General features: G+C 40.8%; 1 protein-coding gene across 1 annotated transcript in view; it reads left to right on the top strand.

Moving 5' to 3' along the window:
• GALC (galactosylceramidase) overlaps positions 1-17,911 on the top strand; it is a 54,676-nt gene that overhangs the window by 19,622 nt on the left and 17,143 nt on the right. The window contains exons 6-7 of the mRNA XM_060263054.1: positions 2,630-2,668; positions 16,332-16,462. Coding sequence (XP_060119037.1) covers positions 2,630-2,668; positions 16,332-16,462 — 170 coding nt within the window. The remainder of the gene's footprint in view (positions 1-2,629; positions 2,669-16,331; positions 16,463-17,911) is intronic.

A 17,911-nucleotide genomic window follows, 5' to 3' on the forward strand; every position in this document is an offset into this window, starting at 1 on the left:
CAGAATCCCTCCCACCATTGCCCTCCAGGCACAAGACTACAGAATCATCACTGCCCCAGACACCTTGTTCTCTCTATACTTGTGCCTCATAGCCATTAATGGACCTCTGCTCCAGACATTTATTTAATCCCCTCCTGAAGCTGTTAATGCTTATAGCTGCATCTGCTTCCTGCGGCAGTGAATTTCATGTGTTCATTACTCTTAGGGTGAATAAATCCTTTTTTTTTCTGTTCTAACCCTACTGCTTGTTAATGTCATTGAGTGCCCATGAGTTCTTGTATTGTGAGAAAGGGAGAACAGTATTTCCTCCTCTGCCTTCTCTATCCCCTGCATAATTTTGTAAACCTCTATTATGTCATCCCTCAATTATTGTTTCTCCAAAATAAACCTCTTGAACCTTTCTTCATAGGGAAGATGTTGAATCCTCTTAAATCATTTTAGTTGCTCTTTTCTGTACCTTTTCCAATGCTATAATATCTTTTTTTGAGGTACAGTGATAAGCAACTATCGAGAAGTAATATAGAAATAATTTGTTCAAATTTGAATGCATGTGAAATACTCCTCTTACAGGGGAGTGTGTTGAGGATGCCAGGACTAGAATGCAGCCTGGTGAGCTATCAAGCTTAGAACAAAACGGTCCTTTTTTGCTCTTTCCACTCAGCAACTTCTGCCCTTACCTGGATAGCCCAGACTAGACTGATCTCATTAGATCTCAGAAGCTAAGTAGCGTTGGCCCTGAATCAGTATTTGAAAGGGAGTCCACCAAGGAATACCAAGGTCAAGACGTGGAGGCAGGCAATGGCAAACTGCTCTGAACATTTCTTGCCTTCAAAATGCCATGGGGTCACCATAAGTCTGCTGTGACTTGACAGCACACCCCACCCCCAAGCAACTTCTGCATTGGCCAAGTGTGATAGGACTAGTAGGAACTAGGCCTTAGTCTTCAGTTTAAACAGTAGAGCACTGCTGAGAGCCAGTTTGGTATAGTGCTTATGAGTGGTAGACTCTAATCTGGAGAACTGGGTTTGATTCCCCATTCCTCAACATAAAGCCAGCTGGGCGACCTTGTGTCAGTCACAGTTCTCTCAGAATTCTTTGAGCCCCACCTACATCACAGCCTGTTGTGGGGAGAGGAAGGGAAGGCGATTGTAAGCTGTTATGAACATATGAAGCTGCCTTATACTGAATCAGACCCTTGGTCCATCAAAGTCAGTCTTGTCTACTCAGACTGGCAGCGGCTCTCCAGGGTCTCAAGCTGAGGTTTTTCACACCTATTTGCCTGGACCCTTTTAGTTGGAGATGCCGGGGATTGAACCTGGGACATTCTGCTTCCCAAGCAGATGCTCTGCCACTGAGCCACTGAGCAAGGAAGTCAGTGTTTTTACTACTCCTGCAATTTCAGCAGCAGCCTGGTACAGAGAAGTCAGGGGAACAAACTTCTCCCTTGCACGGAGATATGGATTCACCTGCTACATGTTCTGTCTGCCCAAGTGCATAGGAACAGAGCTGGCAAAAAGATGCAAGCAATTCTGTTGAACATAAAGGTAATAATGCTTTCAAACCGGGCCTTGTGTACCGTAGAGGGCATATCCCAGAATGCATTTCCCTGTCCTCTTAAATCAGATAGAGAGGCCTTGTTCCCTTGATTGAAGTACTTCCCCGAGGGTAAGGAGCAGGGTGTTCTCTTAAAAGCCATATTGCAGAACTCTCCACCCCAAGGGGAACCAGAAGATTACCTCCTGATAGAACTTTCTCGCCAACAAGAGAAGACTTTCCTGTTTTCAAAAGTTTTCAGCGGCTCCCGGAAGCTGAACGTCATGCTGGTGGCCTATCTAATCCAGCATCCTACTTCACTCAGGGGCCAATCAAACGGCCCCAGAAAATCTACAGGAAAGGCACAGTGGCCAAGCCCTCCCTCGTGGTACAGTAACTGAGAGACAGTGTGGCATAGGGGTTAATGCTGGGTTAGTATCTGGGAGACCCAGGTTCCAATCCTCACTTCTGCCACGGAAACTCGTTGGATGGCCCCTATGTCACTCACACACACTTCGCTTAACCTGCCTGACAGGGTGGAGGTGAAGATAAAATGGGCAAGAGGAGAGCACCAATTGGGCCCCCATTGGAGAGAAAAGCGGGTATAAATAAAGTAAATAAGTTGAACAAAAAGCTGCTGATTACTGTCTCTTGAGCATTTGTTCATTGGCTCAGCTATTTCAGTTTTTTTTTTCTTTAGGGCTTATTTTTATCATATTGGATGTTTTGCCTCCCATGAGCATAAGCTGCTTTGAATGCCTTCAGGCCAAAAAAGTTAAACTCTCATCAAAACAAACAGGCCACATACTAAAACCAAACTTCCTGGCCTATACATTTAGGTAACAGACAATGTTCCCTCTAAGCTGTTCTTGGACTCCTTTGGATAGTTGAAGGGCTGGGGTATAAAACCAACTCTTCTTCTGCTTGCTGAACTTCTGGCTTGGTCCTCAGGTTCTGTAGCTTGCGTAGCTGGGTTTTGAATATCAGAGAATGGATTAGAATGTGGCTGTGACTGAACAGGATGATGGATTTTTGCTTCTTGCTCTTAAACAACTTCATAATACTTCTACATTAACAACTTCTAATTGCCTTGTAGATCTGGAATGAGCGGACTTTTAATAGTAAATACATCAAGGTAGGCCAATTGATAAGCTTTGCTTATTTGATCAAATATTGAACTATTATGTTGCCTGTATAACAACACAAAAGCTTGAGAAGTATAAAATTGTAAGCTGGCATTATTGAAATACTCACTCAACAGGAGTGAGTATTTCAATAATGTGGGCTAAAAATATGTTGGTATTTATAGACTTAACAGTGATTTATTCTGGCATACTTCTTTTGAATTGCCACTGGAACCTTTCAATCTGTCTTTGTCACTGTTTTGTGTTATTAAGTGAAATGAGATGCATCTTTCTATCAATTGGGTTTAGTTAATAATAAGTTGCGATTTCTCCTATCCCAAGGGCTTATAACTTGCAATAAGTCATAATGTATCTTCATTTCATTTTACTCTTGCAATAGCCATATGAAATAATTTAGGCTGAGGTATCTCATCCCAAACTATTCAGTGAAGTCAGGGCTGTCCAGGGAACTTAATACTAAAATCAATGCTCCATCCATTATGTAATGCTGCTGGTAGATATGTGGTCTGCTCTCCTGTGAGGTCTTTTTCTGTGAGCTATCAACTAAGCATTGTAAAAAAAACCACCTTACTATTTAAGTTAAATAACAATCCTATAATTACAGCCCAATACTATGGATACTTACTTGGCAGTCAGTCACTCTGACTTAAGTGAGACTTTTTCTCCGGTAAGTATGCATAGGATTGCTGCATTAAACTTGAAAGATTATGTCATCTGGAAAACAGATCCTGAAAAGCAATCCCACCTTGTCTTGGCATCATCTGCTTATTTTCAACTAATGGCTTGCTTGCTGTCAAACAACCCATCTTTCTGATAAAGATATGTAGAAAATCTTTCCTGTCCAAACTAATGTCCAGTTCTTAGTATGAGTATAAATTTATAGTATAGTGTAAACTTAGAGTAAGTTTATTTTTTTTCCTGATTGAATGTTTGTTGCAGCAGTGGCTCATGTGAAAAGTTGCTGGGAGTGTTTTAGCTCCTGCCATTGAGGGCTGTGGGGAAGGGAATGTGATATCTTTACTGAAGGGCATCAGGAGGCAGTATGGCAGGCGCCAGGACTTGGCTGTAGGAGCCCGCAGGTACATAACTAATGAATGGTTAGCAGAGCTTGGCACAGGTGCAGGCAAGGCTGGCAGCTCTGGATTGTGAAATTGCTGGAGTTTTGGGAGGTGAAGTCTGGGTGGGTGGGGTTTGGGGAAGGGAGACACCTCAGTGGGTATAATGCCAGAGAGTTTGCCTTCCAAAGCAGCCATTTTCTCCAGAGGAACTGATCTCTATCTGGAGACCAGTTGTAATTCCAGCCACCACCTGGAGACTGGTAACCCTAGGTGCAAATGATGACATCACTTGCCAGCTAGGGTTCTTCTGTCCATTTAGTAGCTGCACATGGCACAAGGTCAGGCAGCAAGGGCTGCAAGGAAAGCTTTAGTTTTTAATAGTTTGAGCGTCAGCTCTGTATATTAACCCATGCTACAGACATTTTTAGTAAACATTTTTCGTTCTGTGAAACAAGTCCTTACTTGGTGTAACAAACTTCAGATACAATTGGTTTGTTTGAATTCCTTTAGGGCTAGCACAGTGCCTCTGTTACAGTTTCTTATGGTATGAAGTCAGTTGACAAAAGTAGTAGGTAGCTGCCTTGGTTCATAGCAGACACCCAAACCAAAGCCTGATGGAGTTCTGAGGACCATGCAAGCTACACATTGTGTTGTTTAGGATGGTCTTAATAATGGTCTTCATAAAAGTATTATGTGGCCTTTGTTTTTGAATCCTCCGCTGAAAACTACTGAGCATAATTATGGACAGTTTTTAGGTTGTTACAGTATTAGCTTGCTTCGTTGGATTCAGGAAAATGAAGATAACATAGAAGGCTAGCTGCAGAGAGATGAGGTTCATAGTGGTGCAGATTTATTTTATTTATTTATTTATTTAATGGACTTATATCCCGCCCTTCTCACCGAAGTGTCTCAGGGCACATATCTGTGTGATATGTTCTGTTAATGACCATATTATGTGGAATGGTCGTTCATAAGACTAATGGTTTAAACTTTTTAAAAAAATGACAGTTGTTTGATTTTACTGCTACTGTATTAAATCAAACTACTTAAGCATGCATTTGTGCTTTAGAAGTGTGCTAGTATTGGAAATTGACTGCAGACTAAATTTAAGGAAAGTTTTTAGAATTCTTAGTTCGGCAACTGATATTGAACGATTCGAAAGCGGTAATCTTGTTTAGGATTGCAATGCTGATTTTAGATCTCCTGTAGTTCTAAGCTTCAGGCAATACTACTGCAGTTATTTTATAGAATACATTTTTACATTATTTAGATTAGTTATTGTATGACTAAATGCTACCAAGTGCAGCATTCACATTCAAGTTTTTTTAACAATGGGTATGGGACACACTTTTCAAAATAAAAGCTGATGGGTATCAAGCCTATTTAATTGTGGTACAAGTTGGATAAAAAAACAACAACCCATCTAGTGTGTAGTAACATTTCATATTTTCATGTCCCAAATACTTGTGTGTCTCCCTATATGAACCTTGTAAGTTCCCTTCATGATTGCCTGGAGGTCATAATCACTTGCAAAAAAATGACCAGGTGAGTGGCTGATTGTGAACCTGTCCAATCCCAGATTCGTGGAGAGCTAGTTATAGTTTATTGAGTTTGTCCTAGTTACTCTTCTGGGCAGACACGAAGGCACTCTTTTTATTACAGCTGTATGTTATAGGGCTGAGCTCTGGTATCAAAACAGATTTTGAGATTAAGAATTGGTAACAAAAAACCCTCAGGCAATTAGAAATCTTAAGTAATTATATAAATGCTGTTGGTAATTATACTCTAGCTTTAAGGACTGCCGACATACTTCATGTGTGTGTTCATTTAGAATGGTCATCCTCAACCTCACTGTGATCTTCCTGCAGCTAAAATGCTTAAATCCCTTTGAAAACTACGAATTTAGACAGATTAACTGCATGAGCAATAATTGCTTTCTAGCTATTTTACATAAAAGCCAGATTGCCAGTGGCATTTTCTTTACTATTTGGCTTTTAAGATTAATAATATGCTACTTGGTTGATAAAAACTTTACTTCAAGTGTATTATTTGTTACTAAGGTACTGCGTGAAACAATGGACAGATTGGGTATAAAGGACATTGGCATCATCGCTGCGGATGGAGATTGGGACATTGTGAAGTCAATGGTAGTTGATCCTTATCTTAATGATGCTGTTGAGATAGTAGGGTAAGTGTGGAATCCTAGGGAATTAGTATTGCTTCAGGCCTTTGTTGAAAGTTGTCTTGAGCTGCTAAGAAATCTTTTTTATTGCAGCTTTTCACAAGTATTTTTACTTTTAGAAATGTTTTGCACAGCTTAATCTCTCTCCTTATATCTGTAATTCAAAAATTGAAATCCCATATTATGTTAGAAGTATCTTGATATAACATAGCAAGTAATCAATCTGCCTCTTAAAGGTGAGATCAAGTTGGGCTCTCCTGTCTTGTGTAAGCTGCACATTCTGCAGCTAACCTTTGTGCTGTACATGTACTATGACTTCAGGTGCTTTAATAAATCATTCCCTTCCCTTACAGTAGTGATCCCCTACATGATGGCTATGGCCCCATGTCACCTGCTGTGTTCCCCAGTGCTCACTTCTTTCCCTGCCTCTCCATTCTTGGTCTCAACAGTTGTGAAAAGACACAATAATGCTTAGTTAATTGTTTCAGACAGCAGCATGTTCTGCACTGGGCTGCTTCAAGGGCTGGGCTGAAGGCTGGATGGAACTCTTGAGAGAGTTGGAAAGTAAAAAGACACTAGTAGATCTCTCTGGAAGCTTGGTGCTCTCTGCACCACCGTATCGGCTATCTGGTGTCTTCCTCCCTTTTCACTTTTCTTACATAGCTCACAGCAAGGAAGGAAAGGGGTTCTGGACTGTAATCTTTGTTACTTCCTGGGAACAGGTACCCCCATTCATACCAGTATTCACACATTTCCAGGATCCTCTTGAGTATGTATAAAGTGCATCAGTCACTTTATACATGTTCTCCTAGCCCATTCTTTCTCTCCATTAGCCCAGGCTTTGCTTCTTGCCCTCTCACTCTTCAGATCTCACCTCATGTACAGTGTTAAGCAAGCTTATCTTAATTTTTGAATGGCATTTCTTAAGGCACTTATAACCATGACTCTCAATGGAGAATTCATAGCCAAAACAGAGAGGTGTCAGCAGAGACTGAAAATAAAGTACCTTGTGTGTTACTTTGTTCTTTTCAACTATCAAAAGTGAGAAATTACAAAAAGTCACCAGATTTTATAGATCGCAAGGTTACTTCTGTCCTTGCCCCACATTGGGGGTGCCAAAGTAAAATGCAGAGTATTGTGGGTTTCTCTCTTACAGTTTTGTCCCATAGTTATTTGTTTTGTTGGTTCTGAAAGTGGAGTGGCTTTTTTTTTTGTGAATCTGCATGTAACTGTGTCACACAGCAGGGGCATAGCAGGGCTTTCTACTGGTAAGGGTCTGCATGGGAGGGCCCAGAGTACCCTACCACCCCTGTCTGCCTTATGAGTAAACCCTCTTAACCATGGCCAAGGAGACATGAAAACCCAGGAAGTATAACAACAAAATAAGTTTATTATTACTGCTCTAAAACAATAAGTGGGTGATAGAGATTTAGTGCTATAGTGAATATGAAACAGTAAAGGTTGGTGCAAATAAACAAAAGCCCTGATGTGTTTTGCGCTTCCAAACCCCGATCAAGACTTGGAAAGGCAGGAGCTAGCGGTTCCTGCTTTCTCCGAGAGAATGGCGCCAGGCTTGGCTATCCTTTCAAGCCTCAATTGAGGCTTGGGAAGGCAGGAGCAAATGGCTCCTCTCTCCCAGAGAGCCTGTACTGAATGCACTTGCCTTGCAAGCTGCAAATTTGCAGCTTGGCGTGAGTGCAGCCTGTGCCCATGGGGCCACTGGGGGCATGGCTTCCCCCACCGGGCAGCTGACTTGGGGCGGGAAGGAGCCCTCCAAACCGGGGGAACCTCTGCTCGGATCGGGAGGTTGGCAGCCCTAAGAAGGTCACAGGAGCGATTTTGTTTGCTGCAGTGTGCATTAGTTTTGTAATGGAAATGTACCCTTGGCAGCCATCTTATGATTTCCCCCCCTTCCCCCCAGCCATTTTTGAAGGAATCCACTTTATTTTCTTAACATTCCAAAAGTGCCTGCAGGTTCAACAAGCTTGAGGGGCTCAGCTCTGGAGAGCTTAACCTAAAGCAGCTTGGGAGCTGTAATTCTGTGAGAGGTTTTCTAGAAATTCTTTACACCCTAGCCATGCTGCGTTTCCCATACTGCTTAGGAGGAAGTCATGACAATTAGTGGCTTAAAACCCGTATAATTTCATAATGTGCTCATAAACTTAGCTCTGTGCCAGAATTTATCTGTTTCCTCCTCAGAAAGTAAACAGCATTTGAAGATTACTCTCAACAACATATAATCTCTTTTCATGCCATTCATATATGGAAATATATACAAGTTTCATTGGGCCCTTCATTTGCCTGTATGTATTGCTGAACAGGGTGGCCCAACAGATGTGCATAGGAATTGTTTTAAACGTTATTTGTTGTCCTTTTTCTTTTTTATTTCCTTGTTTTATTTTAAATCACTGCTTTATTCCCTTAGGAGATGCAGAAACTGCCTGTCTGTTGTCAAAGGCTTTTACGACCGGAGTCCATTAGTTGTTCTATATTTTCTGGGCTGTGTGGCTGTGGTCTTGGCATTGTGAGATCTGACGTTTCACCAGCAACTGTGACTGGCATCCTCAGAGGTGTAACCTGGAAAACTGGAGTTCTCTCTGGGTCAAATGAATTGGTCCGTCTGGTCCAGCATTCTGGCTCACACGTAGAAACATAGAGTTGGAAGGAACCTCCAGGATCATCTAGTCCAACCCCCTGCACAATGCAGGAAAATCACAAATACCCCTCCACACCCCCAATTACCCCTGCTCCATGCCCAGAAGGTGGCATCCCCCCCGCAAACTTAGCAGAGTGGTAAAGCTGCAGTACCGCAGTCGGAGCCCTCTGCTCACGACCTGAGTTCGATCCCAGCGGAAGCTGGTTCAGGTAGCCTGCTCAGGTTAACTCGGCCTTCCATCCTTCTGAGGTCGGTAAAATGAGTACCCAGGTTGCTGGGGGGAAAGTGTAGATGACTGGGGAAGGCAATGGCAAATCACCCCAAAAAAAGTCTGCTGTGAAAACGTTGTGAAAGCAACATCACCCCAGAGTCAAAAATGACTGGTGCTTGCACAGGGGTTTACGTTTACCTTTTTTTAACCCCTTCCTGCCCTCCCTCTCATCCTCTGCCTAAGTTCACAGAATCAGCATGGTTGTCAGATGGCCATCTAGCTTCTGTTTAACAATGGAGAGCCCACCCCTCCTGAGGAAGCCTGTTCCACTGAGGAACTCCTCGTCAGGAAGTTCTTCCTAACGTTTAGCCCCAAACTCTTGATTTAATTTCAACCTGTCGGTACTGGTCCAACCTTCTGGGGGAACAGAAAACAAGTCCACATTATCCTGACTGAGGAAGAAGGGGAAAAACAGCCCTTCAAGTACTTGAAGATGGTTATCATATCATCTTTTAGTCATTTTCTCTCCAGGCAAACATACTCAGCTCCTTCAATCTTTCCTCATAGTCTTTAGACCCCTCACTATCTTCATTGCCCTCCTCTGGATATGTTCCAGCTTGTCTATATCCTTCTTAAATTGGAGTACCCAAAACTGAACAAAGTGCTCTACATGAGGTCTAACTAGAGCAGAGTAAAGCAATACCATCACTTCACATGATCTGGACACTGTTGATACAACCCAAAAATTACATTTGCCTTTTTAGCTACCACATCACACTGCTGACTCATGTTTGGTGTGTGGTCTACTAAGACCCCTAGATCCTTTTTGCATATACTACTGTTGAGACAAGTCTCCCAATCCTATAATTATGTATTTTATTTTATTTTTCTACCTAAATGTAGAACTTTATCCCTGTTAAACTTCATTTGTTTTAGCCCAGCTTGTCAAAATCAACCTGTATCCTGACTCTGTCTTCTACTGTATTTGCTACCCCTCCCAATTTAATATCATCTGCAGATTTAATAAGCACTGCCTCTGTTCCTTCTTAGTAGACCATACCATACACTCCTTCATCCAAATCCTGTTGAACAAAACAGGTCCCAGGACAGATCCTTGAAGCACTCCATTTGTCACTTCTTCCTCTCCAAACAAACACACTTTTGGTGTGATTTGTCAACCAGTTACAGATCCACCCAACAGTAATAGGAACCAAACCAGATTTTAACAACTTGTCAACAAGAATATTAAGAACATAAGAACATAAGAGAAGCCATGTTAGATCAGGCCAATGGCCCATCCAGTCCAACATTCTGTGTCACACAGCGGCCAAATATATATATATATATATATATATATATATATATATATACACACACACACACACACACACTGTGGCTAATAGCCACTGATGGACCTCTGCTCCATATTTTTATCTAACCCCTTCTTGAAGGTGGCTATGCTTGTGGACGCCACCACCTCCTGTGGCAGTGAATTCCACATGTTAATCACCCTTTGGGTGAAAAAGTACTTCCTTTTATCCGTTTTAACCTGTCTGCTCAGCAATTTCATCGAATGCCCACGAGTTCTTGTATTGTGAGAAAGGGAGAAAAGTACTTCTTTCTCTACTTTCTCCATCCCATGCATTATCTTGTAAACTTCTATCATGTCACCCCTCAGTCGACGTTTCTCCAAGCTAAAGAGCCCTAAGCGTTTCAACCTTTCTTCATAGGGAAGGTGTTCCAGCCCTTTAATCATTTTAGTTGCCCTTTTCTGAACTTTCTCCAATGCTATAATATCCTTTTTGAGGTGCGGCGACCAGAACTGCACACAGTACTCCAAATGAGACCGCACCATCGATTTATACAGAGGCATTATGATACTGGCTGATTTGTTTTCAATTCCCTTCCTAATAATTCCCAGCATGGCGTTGGCCTTTTTTATTGCAAACGCACACTGTCTTGACATTTTCAGTGAATTATCTACCATGACCCCAAGATCTCTCTCTTGGTCTGTCTCTGCCAGTTCACACCCCATCAACTTGTATATGTAGCTGGGATTCTTGGCCCCAATGTGCATTACTTTGCACTTGGCCACATTGAACCGCATCTGCCACGTTGACGCCCACTCACCCAGCCTCAACAGATCCCTTTGGAGTTCCTCACAATCCTCTCTGGTTCTCACCACCCTGAACAATTTAGTGTCATCCGCAAATTTGGCCACTTCACTGTTCACCCCCAACTCTAAATCATTTATGAACAAGTTAAAGAGGATGGGACCCAGTACCGAGCCCTGCGGCACCCCACTGCTTACCGTCCTCCACTGCGAAGACTGCCCATTTATACTCACTCTCTGCTTCCTATTACTCAGCCAGTTTTTGATCCACAAGAGGACCTGTCCTTTTACTCCATGACTCTCAAGCTTTCTAAGGAGCCTTTGATGAGGAATTTTATCAAAAGCTTTCTGGAAGTCATATTATGTGGAACCTTATCAAAAGCCTTACTGAAATTCATATAAACTATGTCTACAGCATTCTCCTGATCCAGCAAGATAGTAACTTTCTCAAAAAAATAAAATCAATTTAGTCTGATGTTACTTGCTCTTGAGAAACCCATGCTGGCTATTTGTGATCACAGCCATTCTTTCTGAATGCTCAAGGACTGACTGATAGTTTGTGCTAAAACATTTCCAGGTATCCTTTTCCCCCTTCTTGAAGATGGGGACAATATTTGGCCACCTCCAGTCTTCTGGCATGTCACCTGTTCTCCAAGAATTCTCAAAAATAATGGCTAGAGGCTCAGAATTACATTTGCAAATTCTTTTAGAACTCTTGGATGCAGTTCATCTGGCCCTGAGGGCTTAGTTTCATTTAAAGAAATTAGGTGTTTATGTACTACCCCTATGCGAATCCTAGGCTGCAACTCCCTTCCCTCATCATTTATTCTGTTTTTCCCATGTTGAGCATTGTTTCACTCACAAGAGAAGACTGAGGAAAAGTAGGAACTGAGTAGTTCTTCCCTTTCTTCATCACCTGTTACAATTTCAGTTTCCTGTCCCTGCAATGGGCCTACCATGTCCTTTTCCTTATTTTTAACATAAGAAAATAACCCTTTTTGTTGTTTTTAGTATCTCTTGCTAACCTAAGCTCATACTGTGCTTTAGTTTTTCTAACTCTCTCTCTACAAGCACTGGTTATTTGTTTATATTCATCCTTGATTATAAGTCCCTCTTTCCATTTCCTAAATGAGTTTTTTTTAATTTGTCAGATCTTTAGAAAGCTGTTTATAGAGCCACCTTGGCCTTCAGTATTTTGCTTTTAAGAAACTCCCACTTCTCTTGAACTCCTTTCGTTAAGTATTTCTGGCCATGGAATTCTGCCCAGCATAACTTTGTCAAAATTTGCTTTGCTGAAGTCCGACCTATGTGTCTGACTACATGAAGCTTTCCCCTTCCCCAGTAATGTGAATTCCAAAATTACATTGGCACTACTATCCAGGTGCCCACTGCTTTCACCTCGCCAACCACTTGTTTCCTGTTAGTGAGAATCAAGTCCAAGATAGTAAATCCCCTTGTTTCCCTCTTCACTTTCTGGAAAATGAAGTTGTCAGTAAGGCAAGCCAGGAATTTATTTGAACTTTTGCATTTAGCAGAGTTGGACTTCCAACAAATAACTGAAATTTCCCATGACCTCTATGTCCAACACAGTGGCCAACCAGTTCTCTTGGAGGTCCAAGAACCGGGCATAGAGGCTGAGGCCTTCCCTTGATGTTGCTTCCTGGCACTAGTATTCAGAGGCTGACTGCCTCTGAATGTCAAGGTTCTCTTTAGTCACCATGGCTAGTAGCTACTGATAGACCTGTCTTCCATGAATCTTTCTGATCTGCTTTTAAAGTATCTTATGATTGTGGCCATCACTACAACCTCTGGCAGGGATGTCCACATTTTAATCAGTCACTAAGTAAAGAAGTATTTCGTTTTGTCTGTCCTGAATATACTGCCCATTAGCTTCACTGGAAGCCCTTGAGTTCTGGTACTTTGGAAGAGGGAGAAAAAGTTCTCTTTGTCAACTTTCTCCATTCTGTAAGCTTCTATCATGTAATTCTATAAGCTTCTATCATGTCCCCTATAGTTGTCTCTTTCCTGAACTGAGAAGTCCTAGACACTTCAGACTTTTTCCTGATCATCTTGGTTGCCCTCTTCTGTACTTTATTCAGACAGACCTTGTTCATGCATAGTTTGAGACTGGTTTAGTGCTGAGTGAATGAGTTAGCAGAAGGTTCTCTTCTCCATATTAATTCTTCCTTTGTGAGCTGCATATTCCTCCTGCTTTGTGACAGAGGACAGTTTGCTGTTACATGCATACTGGTAGTTCACGCGAACTAGGATCCACATATTAGGGAGAGAATTGCAGCATGCTAGAGGAAGGATGAAAACATGCTCATTAATGTTGTGCCAAGCTGTTGCTTATCATCATGTCTGAACCCAACCATAATGACAAGGGGGAAGAACACAATTGTAATGGATAAGTTTAGATTTTATCTGATACATTAAGAAGCAAGAGAAGCTTTTATTTTTAGTTGTGTTGATTCAGGGATGTCTACATTTGCTGCTCTCATTTTAACTAAAATGCTAGGGGGAATGAAACACTAAGGCTAGTTTCCTGTACATTCTCACTGTGGTGTAAACCCCCTTAAACTTGTTGAGACTTGTTTTTTAGTGTATGTGTATAGGACTTGGCTGTAAAGTTTTCTGAAAGGCAGCATAGAAGCCTTTGTTTTTACTGTAGAAAATAAGAACAGTTTATATCCCCTGGAAGAAGTCAGATATTTTTGTGGTGGTCTCCAAGTTTTTCTTTTTGATATGCTCATTTTTTGAAAGTTGAGGAGCTAACATTTAATGGCTGTAGTATTGGAACTTGACTAGAGTGACCAAGCTTCAAATCTGTCCTCAGCTGTGAAGTTCACTGGATGAACTTGGCCCAATCATTAACTTTCAACCTACTCTTTTTGTAGGACATTTGAGAGGATAAAATAGGAGTGAAATGTGTATGCCTCCCTTGGAGGAAGGGTGGGAAGAATGATATGTAGATCTGCATCTCTTACTACAGAAATAGTCCATATTTGTTTAGTGATTTTGTTTCCACATGTCATATATCAAGCATTTCTATCTGGCATCTTCATTGTGCTCAGAAATTAACTGATCCCAGTGAATAAAACTAAAAATCCATAATGTTTCTGAGTTGATGTACACATTGCATTACTGATGCTTAATTTTTCACAGTGATAAAGGTGGAGTAAGTTTGCTTTCTTTTTAAAAATTGGTTTAATTGGGCATCATTTCTAACGATTCAAAAACAGCTCAAAGCTTATACTGATGTGCAGTGTTCATCATCATATGATGTAACTATCTTTTCTGCATAGTCTTTCATAGCTTATATAAACATCCAAAATATGCAGACGTACAAATTACAAACTGTAATTGGCTCAAAAGCAATCTTCTGCTTCCTTTAGAGAAAGAAACTTGACTGGTAGCTTTACAGGTCTTTGAAGCTTATGTTTTTATGTGGTTCAAAATAAATTTTGAAGTTTGAACTGATGTTGTACAAAATAAATTTTTAAGATCATTATTTTTGCAAGGAAATCTGTCACTGGCAACATTCAAATTTGAAATGGATTTGATTTCTTATGAGTTTGTAGAGGCCTACCCTTGTGCTGCTTTTGTGCGACATAATAGCAACTCTTATATTCTGATGCATTTTTTTTGCGGTTTCTCTGTCTTTTGTTTTGTGTTGACTGTCTCCTCCCTGCCATCCTACTTGCTTGCTTTTCCCTGCCTACATGGTGTTTCATATTTCTTCTTTCTTCTGCAAAGCTGGAGTTTTCCCAGGATTTGTAGAGAATTGTATCCTAGCTTAGAGTTTTTTTGAGCAGTGGGTGCATAGTTAACTATTAAAGATGTTCTTTCAGTCTCTTTGGATTCTTTCTGGAAGCATTGTTGTACTGATATATGCATGTACACAAATGCTTATACCCAGAATAAAACTTTGTTAGTCTTAAAGGTGCCACTGGACTCAAACTGCAAAAACAGAAAGTTCAGTTTGGGGAAGAATTCCATTAATTTGTATCCAGTAGTACAGCACAATTACTTAATCTATGTTTTATCTTTTCAAATAATAAGTTATTCTCATCTATTCTCTTAGATCTGTTTTAAAATATGCCCAAGCGTCTAATGGGTTGGGTTGTGCAATAACCTTTTTAAAATAAATAACAATCAAGCAGGATGGGGGGGTGTTAAAGGTTATTGCATCATGCTCAATATCTAGAGAAACAGGGAATGCTGAACAAATGAGTAAAACCAATGTCTGTACTTTGAGTAGGCAATTGAACGTCTCTCATAGTGTAACTGTCAAATGATAGGTTTTATTGCATATGGCCTGCAAAATATTATTCAGACGCCACCACTTTTGTATTTTCTGTAGAAACAAACAGGTGCAATACATAGCCACACTTTTAGAAGAATTCAGGTTTCTTCTGCATTAGCTTTATTTATATCCTGCCTTTCATCCCAGCGGGGGCCCACAGCAGCTTATGTTGTTGATCTCTCTTCTCTTTTATCGTCACAACAACTCTGTGAGGTAGGTTAGGCAGAGAGTGTGTGCCTTTGTTCTCAGTTTGGGTGGATTTGCGGCTCTCCAGCTTAAATTAGCAAAGATGTTGGGAAGTCTTTCCTCTTTTTTGCTCTTGAACTGTGGTGCTAGATCTTCGTTGTGTTATTACAGATGCTTCTATTTTTCTTCCTAAGTACTGGGTTAGGAATGAGATAGATTCAAGTCAGTATCTGTGTTGATCTGAAGCATCAGAACACAGTTTGAGTCCACTGGCACCTTTAAGGCCAGCAAAGTTTTATTCAAGGTATGAGTTTTCATATGTACTGAGCCCAAGGTATGAGATTGTTCAGTCTTCCAGTACCCCCCCTCCTTTTTCTCATGTGCGTATGTCCAATTTCATGTTTAAAAATAAAGGAATAAAGGAAATAATTATGGTCAGTGATCTCCTTTCATGGTCAAGTTCACTGATTGTCTTCTTGACCGGCTTTTGCCCTGTTCTTGCCTTCAGTTCTTGTTGTTTCATTTGTGCAGATCTTTTACATTGAAAAGGGGGAGCTATGAATAAATCATGGAATAGCATAAAAAGCTTGGAGTTATAGAATGCCACTCTGAAGCAGTACCTGCTTTTCTCCGCAAAATCAACACAAACCTTTTACTAACATTTTACAGTGACTAATATCCTATCCTGTCTTATCCCAGGTGGATATCCTATCCTATCCTTGCATTGACAGGTGGATGACTTTGCTTCTATTTGTATTCACAACTCTAAATGAAAACAGGATGCTTTTTTCCTGTCTCCCAAGACCTAACTGAGAGCAGACTTTCAATACTTGTGCAGAGATTAACTTTCATATAAATAGCTGTTTTATACTGAAAGAACAGCAATTTAGATTTTTTATGAATAGGAAAAATTATGTATCCTTTCTTCCCTATTTTCAAAGCTTTTAAGATATACTTTGGATAAACAAGAACTGCAGCGGGTGCGAATCGTAGCCAGCGATAACCTATGGGAACCAATTTCCTTTGTCATGCTCCTTGACTCTGAACTCCGTGAAGTGATCGATGTCATTGGGTAGGGTGCCTCTTCAAAGCTGACACTCCCTGCCCTTGTACAATCTCTTATGATAACTTTCACTTTGCAATGCAAGTCAACAGTTTCTGAAAAGCAGTATTGTCCAGAATAGGGATGGGCACAAACTTGCTGATGAACAATTGTGTCGTGAATTTTAGGTAGTTTATGGTTTGTGAAGCAATGTTTGCAAGCTGAAGAACTGCCATGAACTTTCATGAATTTTGGCGTAGTTTGTGGCTAATGAAGAGCAGAAAGCAGGGGTTTAAACGCCTGCTTTTTGCTCTTCACAAAAAACAGATTGGCTTTCTGCTCCCTGTTGAAAAGCTCCTAGCAAAAAAACTCTCAGACATTCCACCCACCACCTTCTACAGGGAAAAGCCACAGGGAGCAGAAAGCAGGGGTGCAGATTTTAAATGTCTTATAAACCAACACAAACTTGGTCAGTTCACAAACCAACCTCCCAGTTTGTATGGGTTCGTGGTTCAGCCACAAACTGAATCCTTAGTCAAGAATTTCAGCATAAAACAAAATTCTAGTCTTTTTTATACCTCTTTAGTTATTATGGATGCCATACTGTATAAATATAAGACATATATGTAAAAATCAGACCCTGATAGCATCTGCCCCCATATTTTTTTCTAGAAAAATGCTTCAGGAAGGGAAATTTTTAATCAGAAGAGCTCTTAGTCCTTTCTTTTCTGCTTCTGTGCTTCAAATTGCTTTCCCTTCAAGGAGCTTCCCCCCATTCTGAACTCAAACGGAGGTATGGACCCAGAAAAAGGGATAAAGCTACTAAAGAGCCTACAAGGAATTGTGAAGCATATCCTACTGCTGCTTAGCTCAGAATTGCTGCTTCTTAGAGGATGGTGCAAGGCCCATCAGGGTTTAGGATGTACATGTATGTGTATGCTTAGCTCATAAATGGGTTAAATCATTCCCTTGACTGGCCTTGATCTGAAACTTTGTGCAGTGGTGAGCACTTCATTAGGATTTAGGGCTAAAGCATGTCCTCTTTTGTCCCTAATTTGTGAATGTTTAGTCTTTTTGTTATGGGTGTGGTTTGGATTACATGGATAAAGTACAACATTGTTAGGGACCTGTTAGCTAGTTTTGACTTTCATATCATACTAAATAAAGTAATATAATTTTTTCATTATTTAGATCCTCAAAAGCAGTTTGGTGTGCAGCGTGGCAGATTGCTCTTTTAGAAACATTATCGGGTGCTTGGGAGTCGGCCATTCAGGGCTTTGGATTCTGGTTTTTCATAAATGCTTGACATATGAACCAGGAAGTCCCCTGATTCAGATTTAAACTATGTGAACTTGTTAGGTGCTCTCAAGCAAGCCATACACTCAACCACAGTCCTCATCTGCATTAGGAAAGTGGTAATTTTCACATGCTTTACTGGGCAGTTTTTGTAAGTCTTCCTGAAACAATGCACATTAAATT

Source organism: Heteronotia binoei, chromosome 21 (assembly GCF_032191835.1).
Source record: "Heteronotia binoei isolate CCM8104 ecotype False Entrance Well chromosome 21, APGP_CSIRO_Hbin_v1, whole genome shotgun sequence".
Lineage (NCBI taxonomy): Eukaryota > Metazoa > Chordata > Lepidosauria > Squamata > Gekkonidae > Heteronotia > Heteronotia binoei.